Source organism: Pelophylax lessonae (genome assembly GCF_965119305.1).
Source record: "Pelophylax lessonae genome assembly, chromosome: 6".
NCBI lineage: Eukaryota > Metazoa > Chordata > Amphibia > Anura > Ranidae > Pelophylax > Pelophylax lessonae.
The window spans coordinates 113,374,792-113,395,404 of NC_138773.1; the positions used below are offsets into that span (position 1 = coordinate 113,374,792).

The following is a 20,613-nucleotide window of genomic DNA, read 5'->3' on the forward strand; positions in this document are numbered from 1 at the left end:
TAAAATGAGGCTTGTGTAAATAATAAAATTAACATAGTCTTTGATAACGTTCTGTGTCTTTATTTTTTTTTTTTTTTTTTTTTTTTAGAGCTCAAGTATAGACTTTCTGGCTAACCAGGGTTTTGATTTTAATAAAGTGTTTCGTAAAGGTAAGTTAGCAATCTGTTTGCTGTTTTAATGTTTTAAAGCCATTCTGTGCACTGGCAAATAAAGACTGCTTATCTTTGTAGGAATTCCATATTTAAATCAGGAGGAGGAGCGTCAGCTCAGAGAACAGTATGAGGAGAGACGCTCACAAGCAAATGGTGCAAGCGCGGTATCGTACATCTCTCCCAATGCGCCTAAGACTCCAGTCTCCATTCCTGATGAGCAGAAAGTTTTTGTTGATAAAACAGTGTAGGTACATATAGTGAATAATATAGTACTTGCAAGACTTTACTTTTGACTGTATTGGTGTAAGATCTTTTTTTATACAGAAGGACTTCACTAACCAGTAAGATTGCTGCTCCTCAAACACTTGTCTCACCCAAAGTTTACTTTTTTTTTTTTTTTTCCAGTTGAGGATTTTATTGGGCAGATATAAAACTATGTAACAATATTGAGCCAAATGCCACATTACACTGTAGCTTGAGTTGCTAGAAAAATCCCATATTTGAGATTGGCATTGTATATTAAAAGTAGTACATATAAATCCGTCATTAACCACTTAATCTCCGGATGGTTTACCACCCCTTCCTCCCCTCTCATGACTAGCCCATTTTTTGTAATAAGGTACTGTTACTTTAACTGACAATTGAACAGTTAATGCAAAGCTGTACCCAAATAAAATGTATGTCCTCTCCCCAACCCTTCCCCCCTCCAATTGGGCTTTCTATTGGTGGTATATGATCACTGCTGCATGTTTTCACGAGAACCAAAAACTGACAATTGCAGGGGGGGGGGGGGGGGGGGTTAATAATAAAATGCTTCACCATTTATAATTTTAACATTTTCAGTTTGTGGTGTGCAGATACAATTAAGTTCTGCTTTAAAGACCCAAAAAGCTGTGGCAGACAGTACCCCCACTGAGTTTTACTGGAATTATTTGTTTTGCCAATTGTTTGCATGAGATGAACTTAAAGTGATTGTAAATCCTTTTGTTTACCCAGAGAAGGCACTATCCTCGGGTGATACAAATGCTCCTACAAAAGTTGCATCTGTCTATCTGCAGCCTTTGCTTCATCCATTCAAGGTCAAGGTTTTTAAGCTTATCAGAGTTAAGTAAAAAAGGAGTGGAGAGCTGAAGTTGCACAATCCGCAGAGATAATTGAGGAGAGTTTATTGGAGGGAAGGTGACAGGAAATCTTGTCAGAAGTAGTGATTCATGTTGATGGCAGAGGAACAAAACCTCAGACGGAAATGACACTTTTCTAATATAGACAAATATACACTATAGAAGGATATGCTTTGTTCATATACAGTGTCTTGCGAAAGTATTCGGCCCCCTTGAACTTTGCTAACTTTTGCCACATTTCAGGCTTCAAACATAAAGATATAAAACTGTAATTTTTTGTAAAGAATGAACAACAAGTGGGACACAATCATGAAGTGGAACGAAATTTATTGGATATTTCAAACTTTGTTAACAAAAAAAAACTGAAATTGGGCGTGCAAAATTATTCAGCCCCCTTAAGTTAATAACTTGTAGCCCCACCTTTTGCTGCGATTACAGCTGTAAATCGCTTGGGGTATGTCTCTATCAGTTTTGCACATCGAGAGACTGAAATTTTTGCCCATTCCTCCTTGCAAAACAGCTTGAGCTCAGTGAGGTTGGATGGAGAGCGTTTGTGAACAGCAGTTTTCAGTTCTTTCCACAGATTCTCGATTGGATTCAGGTCTGGACTTTGACTTGGCCATTCTAACACCTGGATATGTTTATTTGTGAACCATTGCATTGTAGATTTTGCTTGATGTTTTGTATCCTTGTCTTGTTGGAAGACAAATCTCCGTCCCAGTCTCAGGTCTTTTGCAGACTCCCATCAGGTTTTCGTCCAGAATGGTCCTGTATTTGGCTCCATCCATCTTCCCATCAATTTTAACCATCTTCCCTGTCCCTGCTGAAGAAAAGCAGGCCCAAACAATGATGCTGCCACCACCATGTTTGACAGGGGGGATGGTGTGTTCAGGGTGATGAGCTGTGTTGCTTTTACGCCAAACATAACGTTTTGCATTGTTGCCAAAAAGTTTGATTTGATTTTGGTTTCATCTGACCAGAGCACCTTCTTCCACATGTTTGGTGTGTCTCCCAGGTGGCTTGTGGCAAACTTTAAACGACACTTTTTATGGATATCTTTAAGAAATGGCTTTCTTTTTGCCACTCTTCCATAAAGGCCAGATTTGTGCAGTATACGACTGATTGTTGTCCTATGGACAGTCTCCCACCTCAGCTGTAGATCTCTGCAGTTCATCCAGAGTGATCATGGGCCTCTTGGCTAGATCTCTGATCAGTCTTCTCCTTGTATGAGCTGAAAGTTTAGAGGGACGGCCAGGTCTTCGTAGATTTGCAGTGGTCTGATACTCCCATTTCAATATTATCACTTGCAGAGTGCTCCTTGGGGTGTTAAAAACTTGGGAAATCTTTTTGTATCCAAATCCGGCTTTAAACTTCTCCACAACAGTATCTCGGACCTGCCTGGTGTGTTCCTTGTTTTTCATGCTGCTCTCTGCTCTTTAAACGGACCTCTGAGACTATCACAGTGCAGGTGCATTTATACGGAGACTTGATTACACACAGGTGGATTCTATTTATCATTAGTTATTTAAGTCAACATTGGATCATTCAGTGATACTCACTGAACTTCTGGAGAGAGTTTGCTGCACTGAAAATAAAGGGGCTGAATAAATATGCACACCCAATTTTTCAGTTTTTTTTTTTTGTTAAAGTTTGAAATATCCAATAAATTTCGTTCCACTTCAGGATTGTGTCCCACTTGTTTGTTCACAAAAAATTAGTTTTATATCTTTGTTTGAAAAAAAAATGTGGCAAAAGGTCGCAAAGTTCAAGGGGGTAGAATACTTTCGCAAGGCACTGTATCATGTCTGTGGCGTACAACTAATTTTTAGCTTTAGAATTTGCAAATTGGGTCACTGTTTTCCCTCAGTTTTCTGTGAAGAAATAGCGGTCATGCTATAATGGATATAATTTTATATTTTGAACAAGGTCTATTGTGTTTTTTTTTTTTTGAAGTGAACGCGTGGAAGCGTTTTTTAAAGATGAAGAACAGAAAATTCTAGAATTGGAACCATGTACAAGGTTTGTTATCTAATCTGTGTGCAAAGTTTTACTATTGCCAAGAGCATCAAAGTATAGGATTCCCCCACAGTTGGTCAAATATGTAAGTCCCTTTTTAGGAAGTCTAACATAGTTTTGCTGCAGATAACTTGACGCTATTCCCCCTCAGAACTAAAGTTTTTACGGTGGTCATGCATAAAATGATAAACCGTAATTTGTTGTTTTTCTCTTTATCTTCAGCTTAAAAATGAGTTCATTAAACAGAAAAAAACTGGTCTGGTTAAACCCAGATGGAATGATTAATTCTATCTGTTCGATTTGTTTATCAGAATTATTGTATTACCCTTTTGTGCTGCACGTGCATGACCAGCATTCTACAAAGTCTGCTCAGTTTCATACATAAGCTTTCAAAGGCTCTCGGATTTTTGAAGCACAGAGTACATCTGAGCATTAGGCCATAGTAGCAATACCATGCATCCTCTTTAGGATGCAGATGTCATTTATAAAATCCTACATTGGCATATCCAAGCACAAAATGTCCTAAATCATTTTGATTTTGACTTTTAACTGAATCCTTGTTCAGACTGATGTGGCTTTCACATCACGCTACTTCAGTATTTCAATGGCTTTCACATCACGCTACTTCAGTATTTCAAAGCCACCGATCAGTGCAATTTGCATTGCTGATTTGATTGCAGCTTGAGACTTCATTTAACAAGTCAATGCAAGTCACAATGAAAATGCAAGTCACAATGAAATTGTCAAAGTAGTGTAGGAACATTTTTCATAATTGCTGCGACATGAGTAGCTGTGATGTAAGCAATTCCTTTGCCAGGAAATGGGACGTTGCTTGCCATAAGTTTTGGAACTGTCAAATCACATGATGGGTTGCACTGGCATAAATGGGGGCTAAACCTACTCCCAGCCACATTCTAAGCCTAATCTATTTAGCCCTGTAAAGCAAAAATTGCTATACTTACTGGATCAGCTACAGATCAGGTAAGTATAGTGAAATCTTTTATTTCTTTACATGGCTAGTTAGGTTAGTCTTAGAATGTGGCTGAAAGTATGTTTAGAGGTATGTTGGCCATACACTATACGAAAAATCAGCTAAAATTCGGTCATTTTGACAGTTTGTTTTTTGGCCTGTTCATTTTTTGGCTAGTTATAGGCACAAATCGGTAATAGCTTGTGACTTTTTTTTTTTTTTTTTTGAGCCAAAAAACTGAAGGACGAGAAACGCATTAACCTTTTAAAATTATTGTTCGTTGTGAAAAACTGATTAATTTAGCGGCCATTACATGATGGCACTATCGTCTGCCCTCACAGCCATGTTCAGTTTTCAAGAAATATTTTTTTAGTGTACGGCCAGCATTAGGTTTTGACCTTACACTATAAGCTTATGTTGCATTTGTTGAAGTAAGGCTGGTTAGGCATCCTAGTTAGACTGACACTGCCCCTGCAGTTTTTTTTTTTATGTCCTCCCCTGCTTACAGCGATCCTTTAATTGTCTTTGGTTCCTTCATGCACCAGCCAGGTTAGCTTTTTGGTATCCAGCATGATCTAGCCTGCTGTCTCAAAAGCTAAAAGGCATGTGCAGGTGTTTGTCATGGCATGATGGCAGAAGCATCACAAACCGAACTAGTGAACAAAAGCTAATTTATATTAATTTGTAGGACATGTCTATATACTGCAGGCTTGCTCAAATAGGAAATGGGGGGGGGGGGGGGAACCATCTATCTTCAGTTGTATGCGTGTTTGTGTTCTTGTATATTTTTATACTTTTGTGTAGTGATTCCATGTTTTGTTTGCTGCGCACTAAGATTTGTAAAATGTTCTTTCCATTTTAGCTATCAAAGAAAGCTGATCTACCAGACACTCAATTGGAAGTAAGCTACAGTTCTGTGTTTTTGTCTGTGTTTTTGTCTGTGTAACGGCCTAGTAATGTAGCAGCAAATAAGTCTACTCATGCAATAATGCTTTGTTCATACAGTATCTCACAAAAGTGAGTACACCCCCCACATTTTTGTAAATATATTTTATTATATCTTTTTATGTAACAACACTGAAGAAATGACACTTTGTTATACAAGCTGTACACTCACTACTTTACATTGTAACAGTGTAAATTTTCTATCCCCTCAATGACACACAGCCATTGATGTCTAAACCGCTGGCAACAAAATGGAGTACACCCCTAAGTGAAAATGTCCATGATGGGCCCATAGTTTCAATATTGTGTGTCTACCATTATTTTCCATCACTGCCCATACCCTCTTGGGCATGGAGTTCACCAGAGCTTCACAGGTTGCCACTGGAGTCCTCTTCCACTCCTCCATGACATCATGAAGCTGGTGCATGTTGGAGATCTTGCGCTCCTCTACTTTCTGTTTGAGGATGCCCCACAGATGCTAAATAGGGTTTAGGTCTGGAGACAGGTTTGGCCAGTCCATCACCTTTACCTCAGCTTCTTTAGTAAGGCAGTGGTGGTCTTGGAGGTGTTTGGGGTCGTTATATTGGAATACTGCCCTGCGGCCCAGTCCCTGAAAGGGGGGGCAGAATCGTGCTCTTCAGTATGTCAAAGTACATGTTGGCATTCATGAACTGTAGCTCCCTAGTGCCGGCAGCACTCATGCAGCCCCAGACCATGACCCCACCATGCTTGATTGTAGGCAACTCTCGCTTGACTTTGTACTCACCTGGTTGCAGCCACACATGCTTAACGCCATCTGAACCAAATAAGTTTAACTTGGTCTCATCGGACCACAGGACATGGTTCCAGTAATCCATGTCCTTAGTCTGCTTGTTTTAAGCAAACTGTGGGCTTTCTTGTGCATCATATTTAGAAGAGGCTTCCTTCTGGGAGGACAGCCATGCAGACCAATTTGATGCAGTGTGCGGTGTATGGTCTAAGCACCGACAGGCTGACCTCCACCCCTTCAACCTCTGCAGCAATGCTGGCAGCACTCAATACATCGATTTCCCAAAGACAACCTCTGGATATGACGCTGAGTACGTGCACTCAACTTCTTTGGTTGACCATGGCGAGGCCTGTTCTGAGTGGAACCTGTCCTGTTAACCGCTGTATGGTCTTGGCCACTGTGCTGCAGCTCAGTTTCAAGGCTTTGGCAATCTTATAGCCTAGGCCATCTTTATGTAGACCAGCAATTCTTTTTGAGATCCTCAGAGTTCTTTGCCATGAGGTGCCATGTTGAACTTCCAGTGACCAGTAAGAGAGGGTGTGGTAACACCAAATTTAACACATCTGCTTCATATTCACACCTGGGACCTTGTAACACTAACAAGTCACATGACACCGGGGAGGGAAAATGTCTAATTGGGCCCAATTTGGACATTTTCACTTAGAAGTGTACTCTTTTGTTGCCAGCGGTTTAGACATTAATGGCAGTGTTGTTGTTTTGAGGGGACAGAAAATTTACACTGTTATACAAGCTGTACACACGCTATTTTACATTGTAGCAAAGTTTAATTTCTTCAGTGTCACATGAAAAGATAAAATAAAATATTTACAGAAAATTTGAGGGGTGTAATCACTTTTGTGAGATACTGTATATGCAAATCGGATCAGTTTTTAACATGTGAATCAGAATGGCTTTCAATGGAGCGGGTTCACGGCTGCAGTCCGTTTTTAGAAAAGGGTTCTGTGCAAATTTTGGGTCTGATTTTTAGGTGTGCGTTCAAGTAAAAATTTGCACCTGAACTGGTGAACAAAACCAGACCCTGCACTGCAAACCTCAGCTGGACATGTTTGAACCTAGTTTAAAGATTGTGTACAAAATTTATAGTTTCCCACTTTATTTTTTTTCCCCAACTGTCAACCAAATGTGGTTGCTCCTACCATCTGATAAGAATCGGAAACGTATAGAAAAAGTAAAAAGCTCCATACCATCTCTGTTTTTCCTGTCCGTCAGGAAAGGATGAGAAGATTATTGTAGTCAGTCTTAAGGGTTTTTATATATTTTTTTTTTTTTTTCCCAGTCCTTCACGGTGTAGCGTTACCAATTGTTTTCTTAGTGACTGGGGACGCAGCTGCCTTGTGACCGTTGACCAGATTCTCCCGTGTAGTTTTTGGATGATTCCTCACTATTCTCATGATCATTGAAACTCCACGAGGCTAGATCTTGCATGGAGATGTTTAGTCCATTTGTGAGTAATTGTACCAACTGTTGTCACCCTCTCGCCAAGCTGCTTGGCGATGGTCTTGTAGGTCTACAATCTTGTCCCTGACATCCTTGGACAGTTCTTTGGTCTTAGCCATGGTGGAGAGTGGAATCTTAAGAGTGCTCCTAATCTCAGCTCGTTACCTCTAGAAGACACTTGGGAGCCAGGAATCTTGCTTATTAATGGGGGAATGAAATACTTTTCCCTAATTTAAAATGCAAATCCCTAATTTAAAATGCAAATCAATTCAGAACTTATTGAAAAATGTTTTTCTCTGGATTTTTTTTTTTGTCATTCTGTCTCTCGCTGTTAAAGTACACCTGCCATTAAAATTATAGACTGATAATTTTTGTCAGTGGGCAAACCTATAAATTCAGCAGGGGATCAAATACTTTTTTCCCTCACTGTAAACTTAAGTGTCAGGAAATCTTTATTCTTTTTGGGCTTGTTTCCCTGGGGTTTAACCGGTTGCCGACCGCAGCAAGTACATATACTGCGACGGTCAACCCCGGCCAGGAAATGTGACGTACCGGTACGTCACTAGCCTGTCACTTGCTTGTGAGGCAATAGCGGGTGAACGCCCGCACCGGCTTGTTCCCTGGGAAGTAAGTGCGTGTGACCGGCGGACCCGATGTCCGCCGTGAAGGGAGAAAGGCAGGCGGCTAATGTAAACAAGCCGCCTATCATTCTCCCCTGTGTATGAATAGTAATCATACGGTTCTACTATGTAGGACCGTTGATCACTGTTCCTACACCAGTAGCCATGTCCAATCAGTTAGAATCACGCCCCTAGGGACACACTTAACCCCTCCTTCCCCAATAAAGTTAACCCCTTCCCTGCCAGTGTCATTTTGCAGTAACAGTGCATATGTATGGCACTGATTACTGTAGTAATGTCACTGGTAACCCCAAAAGTGTCAAATGTCAGTCAAGGGTCCGATCTGTCCGCCGCAATGTCGCAGTACTGCAAAAAAATCGCAGATCGCCGCCATTACGCGTTAAAAAAAAAACTCCAAAAATGACAATCTTTCCCTTGGTTAGTAAACGCAATAACTTTTGCGCAAACCAATCAAAATACGCTTTTTGCAATTTTTTTTTACAAAACATATGTAGCATAAAACAAATTGGCCTAAAATGTTAAATTTTGTTTTGATTTTTTTTTTTTTTTTGTTTATAGCGCAAAAAGTAAAAATCGCACAGGTGATCAAATACCATCAAAAGAAAGCTTTATTTGTGGGAAAAAAAAGGACGTCAAATTCGTTTAGGTTTTCAAGTATTAATGCTTGCATCTGTTGGTAAACCAAGACTTGCTGGGTACTTTGAAAAAAAATTCAAGTACCAGTCACCATTGAATTATCTTTGTTTTGGAGATATCTCACTCCGTGGTGTCTGGGATTGGTTTTACATAGAAATCCTGACCACAGATGGCTGGCCCCAAAAAAAAAATCCTGCTTGGTTTTTGCCGAATGCCTGCATTATCTAAAGTGTGTGTGTGTTCCCCCCAAATCGCCTTTTAGGACCGTTTCTGGAAAAAGTGCAGCTCCATCCAATTTTCTCAGGAAACACTGCAGCCTTAAAAATCCCTTCTCTTCCACCATGCCTTCAGTTATTGTGTTTCCTGCGCCATGGTGGAAGCTCTTCACCGAACCAGTTAGAGGGGTTGCGTTCTCTCCAGGTGGAGAAATGGTAGACTTTGACATGATCATCCTAGCATACCCCCCAGGTGTAGTGGAGGGGCGTGTTCCGGAGCTCCCGTTCCTTCCAGATCAGGGGAGCAGTGCCTTGTCCGGGGGTCTAGCCTGTGTGTCCAGGAACTGTGGGCTGGCAGGCAGTCCAGGCGGGGAGCCATGCTTGCGGCAGTCACCGCATGTGGGTCCCGGCCGGCGAGTTCATCATTTCCAGTAGGCGGGACTACTGGTGAGGACTTGATTGGCAATATTTCCGGCCTCTGGAATGTAGGGGTTAGAGAGATGGTCGAAAGGTTAGTTCTTACATTTCCGATCCCGAAGGTGTGGGGATGCTGGAAGCATGGATTTAAAACAGATGGTGGTTCTGCCACTTTACGCACTCTACAAGAGATGGAGAGGGTAGGGGTGCAGCATTGGCAGGAGCAAGGGCTGCAAGCACCGGCCAGACCCAGGTAAGTAGGGTACTGCGGTGCCTCTATCTTCACTATTGGTCTTCTTGTACTTCCTCCTGTGGGATCCTGCTCTGTAAGTGCTGTGATTAACGAACTATTCTCAGCCTTACAGTTTAGGCAGGGACTCTGTCTTTTAGTGTTGGCTGGTTAGTACGCAGGGGGCCGTTTTTTCTAGTTCTGAGGTAATGTAATCTGGTAACTCTGATAGCCATCAGCCTCTGCTGTTAGGTGACTGTTGGCTATTTGTTCATATTTTGATTTCAGGTCAAAGCCACAGTTAAATCTAAAGGATCTCACTCAATTCAAAGGAAGAATCTTTCTAGCAAAACCCCCCCTGAGAGATTCATGCAAAGCAGACCTTCTTAAAGGGAAATCTTCAAGCAATCAAAAGATTTGTTTTCTTCTGTGAAGGAGTTAAAGGATGCTTTCAGTTTGTTCCTTTTTAGGTAAAGTGCCAGCAAAGTACTTTATCTAGCTCCTTGTTATCCACCTCAAAGTCGGCAGAGGCCAACGGGAGAAAGAGCAAGTGCATTTATTTCCATCAAGGATATGGATGAGGAGGAAGATATTTTTAGAACGTCTAGATGCAAATTACCTTTAGAAGATTTGCTTAAAGCAATCTATACTACTCTCAATATCCAGGAGGAGAGGGTTTAATTCTACATGACAGAATGTATCAAGGACTGGATGAATCCACATTCCCAGTTCATAAGGGTCTGTCAGACAATTAAGAGTGTAAAGATCCTGAGGCCCCCCCCCTACAAAACCCTTAGAGGGTTAAAAAGACCCAGGGTGAATGCAGCCTTTTCTCAAGTCTCTCGGTGCACACATTTGGCGTTTTGAGGCTGTGGGCATCTTAAAGAATACAATGGACTAAAAGGCAGATTCTCTCCCTAAAAAGGCATGGGATTCCACCTCCTCCAGTCTTAATCTATGGCCTCCAGTGGTTGCTAGGAATTTGGCAGTGCTGGTTAGAACAGCTCAAAGGGCATGTGGAAGTGGGGACATCAAGAAAAGATTTACTTGAGTCCTTCCCATTACTGTTTAAAGCAGTCAAGTATATGGGTAATGCTTCTGTAGAATCTATCAAAATGTCTGTAAGATCCTCAGCACTGGTCAACTTGGCTAGAGACCCAATTTGGCTCAACTTGGTCAAGTGACTCTGCTTCCATGACCAATGACCAAATTGTGCAGAATACTTTTTTCTGGGGATTTCCTGTTCAGATCTGGAAACAGTCTTGGATAGAATAGCTGATGGGAGGAGCCTTCCCTTCTAAAAAGAGGCAGCCTCTCAAGAAAAGTTTTTTGTCCTATTTCTCAGTCCCAGAGAAGTAGAGACAGGACCGGAAGACCAGGTGGTCCTCCCAGAGGGGCAAAGGAAGAGGTGGGGTACTTTTCAGACCGCATATCATTCCGCCAAGAGCAAATGACAGCCTTCTCCTGGTGGAAGGAAGGTTATTTTTCTTCCCACAATGGGAGCAAATAACCAAGTCCCTTAGTCAGGAACATTGTTGCCCGGGGTTACAACCTGGAATTCTCAAACACCCCCCCAAGGAACATAGAAAAAGCTTCCGCAATGTTCCTTTTTAACAGGAGCTGATGCAGCAGGAAATGGTAATGCAAGTCCCCAAGGAACAGGAAGGCTGGGCTTTTATTCACACATTTTTGGGGAAAAAACCCTCTGGCAAATATCGGATAATCCTAAACTTAAAGATTCAAAACCAATTAATACAGTTCAAGCCCTTCCAGATGGTCACTATCTACTAGGTGACAAAGCTGCTGTCCCAAGGGTGTTTCATGATGTCCTTGAATCTGAGGGATGCGTATTTACACATTCCAATAGCCCAGTCTTGTCAAGTTTCTCCGGCTCGCTGTCAACTTGGGGGAATCGATATGGCATCTTCAATTCAGGGCTCTTCTTTTCAGTCTGTCGTCCTCACCCAGAGTGTTCACAAATGTGATGGCAGGAGTGCTGGAACCGCTGAGATTGAGGGGGATCTCCATTGTTCCTTATCTGGGCGACCTCTTGCTCTTCTGACTCCAGAAGTCAGATGTTGGCAACCCTTCAGTAGACCCGGTCCCACTTCAAAATTTTGGGGCGGCTCCTAAATTTGGAAAAGTCTAACTTGATTCCAGCACAGGAGGTTCGCTTTTTGGGGTACACAAATTCAGTACTTCAGAAGGTTTTTCTCCCTCTAGAAAAGATAGTAAAGGTCCAGTGAGTCAGATTCAGACCAACCTTGTGGTGACGGTTCAGGTGGCTATGGCAGCACTAGGGCTACGTACCTCCTCCATACCAGCCAGACTACATTCTCTCCCGCTCCAAATGGACATTCTACAGTAATGGTCATATCTAGAGCCCCTAGAGAAACTTATCAGGATTGCTGTGAGGGTGAAGAGGGCTCTCGGTTTAGAGGAAAAACCATGACAGGCCCTTTGTCAGTTCAACTGGGTTTCGCTACAATCAAACGGCTGACCACGGATGTCAGTGCGTGGGGCCCATCGACACAACCGTACGGTTTGGAGTCGTGGTCCAAGACTGAGGCCAGGAAGGTGACCAACTGGTGAGAAGTAAAGGGCCATCTTTCTGGGCCTCCTGTCCTTTCAACAAGCTGTCAGGGATCCACCTGTTCAGGTCCTGTCGGACAACATGACGGTATTGACCCATGTTGAAACAAGGGGGAACAAGGAACAGGAGTTTCTCGGATCTGGCCATGCAGCTACTTGGGTGGAATAAACTGTGGCTTCTTTAGCAGTTCACCTGAAAGGATCCCAAAATCTCCTGGCAGATCTCCTAAGCAGAAAGGATAGTAGAAGCAGAATTGAGTCTAAACCATGAAGCCTTCCTGACTGTTGCAGAAGTCTGGGGCCATCCTCAGATCCATTTCTAAATCGGCAAAATGCAAAAGCACCATTCTTTTGTCTTCAGAGAGGATCAGAGGTAGGGTCTAGATGCCCTTGCTCATCCGTGGGACTTCCCCTTGAGCTACGCGTGTCCTCCAAGGTGCTGTCCTGAAAAGAGATTTGGAAAACCTTAGTTAGACTTGCCACTGACAGTATTTCTAAGAGCCGTTCAGGACAGCAGCTACTACCCTCCCTGGGTTTTTTCGAAGATATGATTTAATGGCCTGTTATGGTTGTGTGCTCTGTTTTCCAGCATGTCAGAGGCTACTCTATAGCTGAAGGCATGGTGGAAGTGGAGGGATTTTAAAGGCTGCAGTGTTTCCTGGGAAAATTAGGTGCAGCTGCACTCTCTCCAGGTGCTGTCCTGAAAGGCTCTTAAAGTCTTAGACTTACCAGTGACAGTATTTCTAACAAAAAAAATACGCTAAACAAAATTGCAAAGAACAATATAATAAAACCATACAAAATCTGTCATAGCATTTCAGACTAAATGGAATTGTTAATGGTAAAATACCCAGATATACCATAAGAGTGTATATATGTATTGTCTCACAGGTCATGCATTACCCTTATTGAAACTGGTTATCAATGAGTCAGTGTATTTCCACCACATGCAGAATGTGGCGTTTTGCGCTCTAAATACTAGACCTCTTCCTTATGACCTTACCCCCCCATCCACCTTAGTGTGTTTCACTGCTTGCCATGTACCAGTTGCCATTGGAAAACCTATTGGGTTTTATTTTTTTATCCTCTTCTTCCTGAGGGGGGAATCAATAAGGGAATTATTAGTCCACCCACCAGGACCATATTTATTTTAAGTTTGAGGACATCCCGGTTTGGTTCGTTTTTTTCCTTCGCAATGTGAAATTGAGAACATCACGTGTGTGTAATCCACTTTTGTAATGAGTTTTCATGCTAAATAGGAGGACCTTGTCCACATAGTGTGCATTTCCTCTTGGGGAATACGTTCTGGTATCACCCCCAAAAGTGCAAATTTTGGGTCTATTGACTTGAACATAGGGAGTGCAAAGTTAAAAAAACACAGCTTTTCCTAGTAGTGTTGAAGTTTGGGACACTGCCATAAGATGTGAATGAGACCCATTGGCTGAAGTACATCGGGACAATGTGGACTTTCCCCATGTTTAAAGTTTGTGCGTGGTATAGTGGGCTCTGTGAACAACAAACTGAGTCAGACGCTGGGGGGGTGAGAGAAACCTTTGGCAGTACCTCCGGTGCCAGAGTGCATTTTCTCTCCCAGTCCCAGAGACTCGAGTCCCTTTGCCATTAGGTAAAACTATTTCATATCCGAGCACCAACGGCCGTCTGTAAGGCAGAATATAAATCTCTAACCTTTTTGTACAGGATATTTTTTAAACAAGATTTGAATGTAAATGTAGCTGTTTAATAGAACATTCTTTGAGTTTTTATTTAATACCTAAAATCTATGGTATTGTGGGAAAACTGGTTTTAACTGGCTTATAGAAGAGAAAGCTGATCGATATTATGAAGTAACTGTTCTGTGACACCTTTTTGGGCACCAGTTCCTAAAAAGGATATCGGGGAACTGGAGAAAGTGCAGAGAAGGGCAACCAAACTGATAAGAGGCATGGATGATCTCGGCTATGAGAAAAGATTAGAGGAACTGTATTTATTCATTCTTGAGAAGAGGAGATTAAGGGGGGGATATGAACAACATGTATACTGTAAATACATAAGGGGTCCATATAGTGAACTTGGTGTTGAGTTGTTCACTTTAAGGTCAACACAGAGGACAAAGGGGGCACTCTTTACGTCTAGAGGTAAACAGATTTCGTCTCCAAATATGGAAAGGTTTCTTCACCGTAAGAGCTGTGAAAATGTGGAATAGACTTCCTCCAGAGGTGGTTCTGGCTAGCTCACGAGATTGCTTTAAAAAAGGCCTGGATTCTTTCCTAGGTGTACATAATATAAATGGTTACTAAACATCTTTTTCGGTAAAGTTGATCCAGGGAATATCCGATTGCCTCTCGGGGGATCAGGAAGGAATTTTTTTTCCCCCCTGCTGTAGCAAATTGGATCATGCTTTGCTGGAGTTTTTTTTTTTTTTTGGAACCAGATGGACTTGTCTTTTTTTTCAACCTGACTATGTAAAATTACTGTATAAAAGACACCAGTATGGCTTGTTTAAAAAGTTTGCATTAGGCCCAAGAGCAAACCTTTTTATTAAATTGCAGTTGATAATTTTAGTCTTTCATTTACACCTGGTGATCTGGCCTGCAAGTCTGTTCAACAGAATAAACTGTCCTGCTGATGTAGCACTTAAAGGGTTGGGACAAACCAGTTACAACTGATAGGAGTGCATACTATGGTCTGCTTCTATTTATGTATGTGAAACCTTTGTCTCAAAAGGGGGGAAAAACCTGTTGCTGTTGGCATTATACTTCTATTTGTGCATTTAACACCCCCCCCCCCAACAATGTTGCTCCCCAAAGGTGTCAATGGTGCTCCTTCAGCCAGAGTGTAGGCGCCCTAATACGAGATGTTGCTGGCCAGACCACAAGATGAAAACAGAAGAAGCCTAAAAAATTAAAATAATTCAGCCACCACATTAGGATTGGTAAGCTGCAATGTATTACACTTTTTTGAGTTTAATACCACTTTAAGGCTGCATTCACTCGTGTACAAACCACAATTGGAATTGTGGCGCAAACAAATGCCAATACACCTTTAACACGATGGTGTTTCTCTGAAAATACAAAAGAGGATCACAAGGGGATGCCAGGTAAGTGCAGCATCAATGGGTTCGTTACAACAAAAGCTAAATGCAAACTCGCAAATATAAATTCAAAGATTCTCTGCAGCCATGCCACATTGGATGAAAGCCATGCACCAGAAGAGCAGCTTGTGACAGTAAATGGTATGTGGTCAATGAGGAAACCAATGCCCCGTACACACGTGCAGATTATCTGCAGACTTTTGTCTGCAGACTTACCTTTTCTATGTAGTGCAAGGGCCTGCCGGATTGCATACAAATTGAAAGTGTTTAGGTTTGACCCCATATTATATGGTTTTGGTAAGTCTGCAGATAATCTGCACGTGTGTATGGGGCATTAGTCCAATGTTACAAGAAGCCATGAGAGTCTGTGAGACACAAGGCAGGATGTAATGTCACACATCCTGACATGCGTACGAGTGTTCCTGAAATGCTAAAATGCATGTTGCACTTGCAGCGTCATTTTTTTTTTTATTAATGGCATCCCAATCATGGCCTATTAGATTTTTTAGTGGGAAAAATCCCCTCAAAGTCTTGGAGCTTCTTTGCTATGTTTACGTGTAGGGCAGCCCACTGAAATGAATGGGCTGTCCTATATGCTAGAAGCTTGACAAAATGCGAAAACACACGTAGGCAACATGCTACATAGTGCCAATGAGGGACTAAAAAAAATACTGACTTCCTATTCTGTAGTACCTTATTGGTAAGCAAGCTTTTATTTTTTTGCAGTTGTTGTAAAGCTTTTTTTCCTAGAAAAAGCATCACACCTGCTCTGTGCAAAATTGCACGGAGCGGTCCCTTACCTCTTCTTTGGGGGTCCCCCAAAAGTCTGCTCTTTTTTCTCCATATGCCCCCATAGCAAACTGTGTGCTAGGGGGTTATTTATGTTGGGTGCTCCTGAGCTGGTCTGAGTGCCTCCATAGACACACCTGTCCCGGACATATTTCGTACTCCATCCCCATAGGACTTAAATGACAGCAGCAGGAGCCAAATGCTCGCTCTGTCCTGTGAGCAGGAAGAGGGGAGAGAAGACCTGCAGCTGGGCACAGCACTGTATCAATAGAGCAAGTGAAGGGGGAATGGGGGGGGTCTAGAACGGGTAGGGGGGCATTTTTACCATGGAATTCAGGTTAAAAAATGGTTTAGAACCATATTTTTGTAAAGAAGCTTGGAATCTTTCAGTGCATGTGGTTTTAAAATTTGTTTGCTGTCATGTTTTTGATATTTATCTTGTTTTTAATAGATATCCACGAGGTACCCATTTGGAAACTGTCGAATCTGAGAAGGTAAATGTCACTGTGCAATGCAGGGGGTTATACTCCTTTGAAAAAAAAAAAAACAAAACACTGACGGTTTAATAGTTTACTGTATAAATACTTTAAGGTTCGTCTTGTGCTTTCTTTCATTATCTGGGTCTGTTCACCCTTCACACCACCTGCTGCCTATTGATATCCTATCGTGTGCTACTGTGGTCTGGTGACTGGTCCTTTTCTGCAGATTCCCCACACTTGGTCCGCTTCACCTTTCTCTGCAGAGATACCCATGTTCAAGCAGATGTGTATAAGCTGCTCAGATTTGTCCTCACTGACAGTGGAGTCATTGGTCTAAGCAGGGAAACTGCCTTATTATATTGCATAGGTGTAGTAAGGGAAGCTAGCTACAGGGTTTGGACAAAAATGGGGAAACCCTACTTGGATTTGCAGCCGTGAAAGTGACTTGTTTCGCTCTGAAAGCGGAAGTGATGTAACATCATTTTGCTTCTGCTGTGAAATGAGGTATCTAGCTTGCAGGTGGAAAGCCTCCCATTTTTTGTCATTTTGCTACGTGCGCTGCTTTAAATGGGAAGTTGCGTCAGAGCTTAGAGTTTCGAAAATGGGAAAATTGTTGGTGCCTGCTTAGCTGATGCCTCTGTGACTGAAGTTGCCACTTTGATACTGTGCCTTGCAACACCACAAATAAAGGTTATGACGGCATATTTATACTTTCTGGGAATACGTCGTCTGAGCGTAAGTGCGGTCGGCCTTCGTCAACTGACCGAAAGGGACATTGCGCCGGATTGTGATATTGATTTTTTGCATGCAGAATGGTATCTGCTTCTATTATCTACTATCGAAGACTTTTATATTTGTGAATTCCCAGGAGAATTCAGGCAGTCTTGGATGCCAAAGACAGCCCAACACCACATTAGCTAACTAGGTTTTGTTCTTTTACTATACTTGTTTCCATCATTTTGTCCAACCCCTGTGTATCTTTTTGCAGTAGTCCTGGTCACTGCTTATTGCAAGATCTGCACCTTCTATTTTGTGTAAATATGGAGATCTACAAATGATACTTGTTTCAGTTTTAAAAACACCTACCATCAGTTTTACTATTTTGTAGTAGTTTAGCAGGATTGTTTGAGCTTTGCAGTACTGATGGGTCACAGCTCTTGGACCTAACAGTTCACCTACTACCTCGCCTGCTTTAGAGGATCCAGTCCTCTAGATTCTGTCATAAGAATCAATTTAAGTGGGATTCAACTTGATTATTAATACACTCAGCATTTTTAGGGCACATGGACTACTGGCTATATGCCCTTTGACCAGGAGGTTGGATAGGAAGTAGGCTTGCCTCCTCCTGCAAAGCATATCTCTGCTTTAGATAGATGTGTGTCTTAAGAATATGCTTAAGATCTGCTGGTTCCCAACAAAAGATGGAAAATATTGTACTGCTGGCAAGTGTCACACCAGGTTGCAAGATCTTGGAGTTTTACAATCAACATGCTAAATGTCATGCCTTGGTTACCAAGCCTTAGAGATTCACACTCTGCTACTTTAGTCTTTTTTTTTTTTTCACTCTGCTTTTAGCATGCATGCCATTTCCCATGAAGGTTTTTGTTGCCTGCATTTGACCCCCCTGGTATCCCTCTTTCAGTAGACCCCCCTGCTGAAATTTGTTAGACACCAGAGGGTACTTGAGTGTTCTGTTTTTTTTTTTATTGTATTAAAAAAATTAAATAACTGACCTTTAAAGAGAAGTCCTCTCAGGGACCCAGGCCAAACTGTAGCAGTCCCGGGTGGCGGAGAGAGAAGCAATCTGCATCATATAGAGCTACCACTACACCAGAGCCAGTTGGGCAACATGGGATTTTTTTCAGAATTGCATCAGATTCCAGGGCTGTAAAAGCGAGTCGGACTATGCTTTTCAAGGCGATAACTACTTTACTTTCTTAAGGCTTGAGAGAGTCATTAACATCTTTAATGCGTAGCCCATGTGTCTTACGTCCTCGAATATTCCCACTCTGTCTAGCTGACTCAGGTGGTGTAAATCTATATGCTACAGTTGGCTTCTCTACACCTCCCTGGATTGCTGCAGTTCAGCCTAGGTCCCTGAGAGGACTTCTCTTGGTTTTAAGATATCCCTACTAAATCGTACTAAATGCGAGTGCATTTACTTGTGGTGTTTTATTTAAAAAAAAAAAACACTAACTTGCTACACCTAGAAGTGACCTCTGATGTCCATTTTACTCTAATACAGATCACCTTCAATTCCCTGAGGAGCTGCTTTGGGGTCAAGCAAGCTGTCGATCTATAGACCTATGAACTGTGTTAAAGCTTCTACTACATTTGAGGCTACTAGTGGTGTTTGTACCATAAAATTCCCTATATATATTATATTATATTTGTGTTTGTTGCCAGCCTAAAGCTAGTGTTTTTTAATAAAACAATGATTTCAGATGGCTGCACTTCCAAAGATTGTCGGTATTGAGACTTTATATGACAGGTGGTTAACAGATGGAGCAGGGGACAGAGGCTTATGCGTTTCGTGCAAGTGTTAACGCTTAGTCATGATCTTGTCATTGGTAAAAAAAAGTTTGTATTTACATGACCACTGTCAGTGAGCTGCGGCTGCAGGAGAGAGGAGGGCGCACTTGGCAATGGTTGGGAGTTCCAGGAGCTGCGATGTCACTCATAGGCCCCCCTTGCCCCTGCAGCTGCTACTGACATGGGAGCTGAAGCTGTGGCTCACATGACCAAACTATTTTTTTTTTTTTTTTTTAATTTTTTTTATTTTTTATTTCGTTTTTTAAATGGGTTAGGCGTGGGAAGGTAACATTTTTAGAGCATATTTGGCACAGGGCTGGAATTCTTTTTTTTTTTTATACTGGGTTTTCCAAGGCAATACTTTTCACACTAACCTTGTTCCATCTGGGGTTGGCTTTCTCCTGTGGCCACCATCAGGGTGGTTATCTACTCCCCTATGGACCTTTTTTAAACTTTGCAGCTGTAGTCGCAGGAACATCAAGCTGCTTGGAGGTGGTCTTTTTAGTCTTTACTTTTCTGATCTCCTCGGATATCTCTCTCCTTTGCTTTCTCTAGTCCATGTTCAGTGTGGTGCACATGATGATGCCAAACAGCAGAGTGGTTCCTTTTTTTCCATTTTAAATAGGCTGGCTAATTACAAGATTAAAGCAATTTGTGTTATTAGAGAAAACAAAACTTATAGCTTTCTCGATTTCTTTGCTTTACATGCCAAATTAAAAAAATGCAATAAATGCATATTCTTGTACATTTTTTTTTTTTTTTTTTTCTTTCTATGAACCCTTCAGAAAAAGGTCTGGGTGCAATGCCTGGCTCCTGCAGACTCTCAGGATAGCCATTTGCCCATGGCTCCGATAAGGGCAGGCAGCTACTTGAGAGCAGGAAGATCAATAAACTAGTAGTGCTAATCGGTCCTTGCAGTTCATTGAGAACTATAAGCGGTCAGCTGCGGTGGCTGACTACTTGAATTCTTAATTCACAGGAAACCGTGAATGAATGATGCAGCCTTGTGGGTGGAGCCTCGAATGGCCATGCTGTTTTCAAATTGACAGCCAGTGCAGGGGAGGGGGGGATTGGGAGGTAGTGGGTGCATGCTGATCGTTACTCCTAAATATGGTTGTAACCTGTTCAGAAAGGTGAACTTGGCCTTTAAAATCATTACTTTATTCAGGAGGAATATAGCATTATTTCACTTGGCTATGAAGCTACCAACAAATTTGTACAGATCTGCATCTGTTTCTTTTCTTTCAACTATGTAATTGCTTCTCTTTCAGCTTTGTTTTAGTCTAAATGTCTTAGAAATGATAGCCCTATGGTATCTTAAATAACCTATTGTTTTATTGTAGAAGGAAAGGTACATTGTTATTAGCAAAGTTGATGAAGAGGAACGAAAGAGGAGAGAGCAGGAAAAGCAAGTAAAAGAGCAGGTATGTCAGTTACCTTGTAATGAATGCTAAGGCCTCATGCACACTGGGCATTTTTACAGCTGATGTTTTTGGCGTCAGATGTTTTTATATTTTTTCTATAACCAGTAAACTCCCCAGTATGTTTCCCCAGTATGTTT

At 41.8% G+C, this 20,613-nt stretch overlaps 1 protein-coding gene across 1 annotated transcript in view; it reads left to right on the forward strand.

The window, feature by feature from the left end:
• Window positions 1-20,613, forward strand: part of PARN (poly(A)-specific ribonuclease) — a 327,504-nt gene that overhangs the window by 26,178 nt on the left and 280,713 nt on the right. The window contains exons 6-11 of the mRNA XM_082262315.1: window positions 89-149; window positions 231-396; window positions 3,227-3,292; window positions 5,122-5,160; window positions 16,493-16,535; window positions 20,396-20,476. Coding sequence (XP_082118441.1) covers window positions 89-149; window positions 231-396; window positions 3,227-3,292; window positions 5,122-5,160; window positions 16,493-16,535; window positions 20,396-20,476 — 456 coding nt within the window. The remainder of the gene's footprint in view (window positions 1-88; window positions 150-230; window positions 397-3,226; window positions 3,293-5,121; window positions 5,161-16,492; window positions 16,536-20,395; window positions 20,477-20,613) is intronic.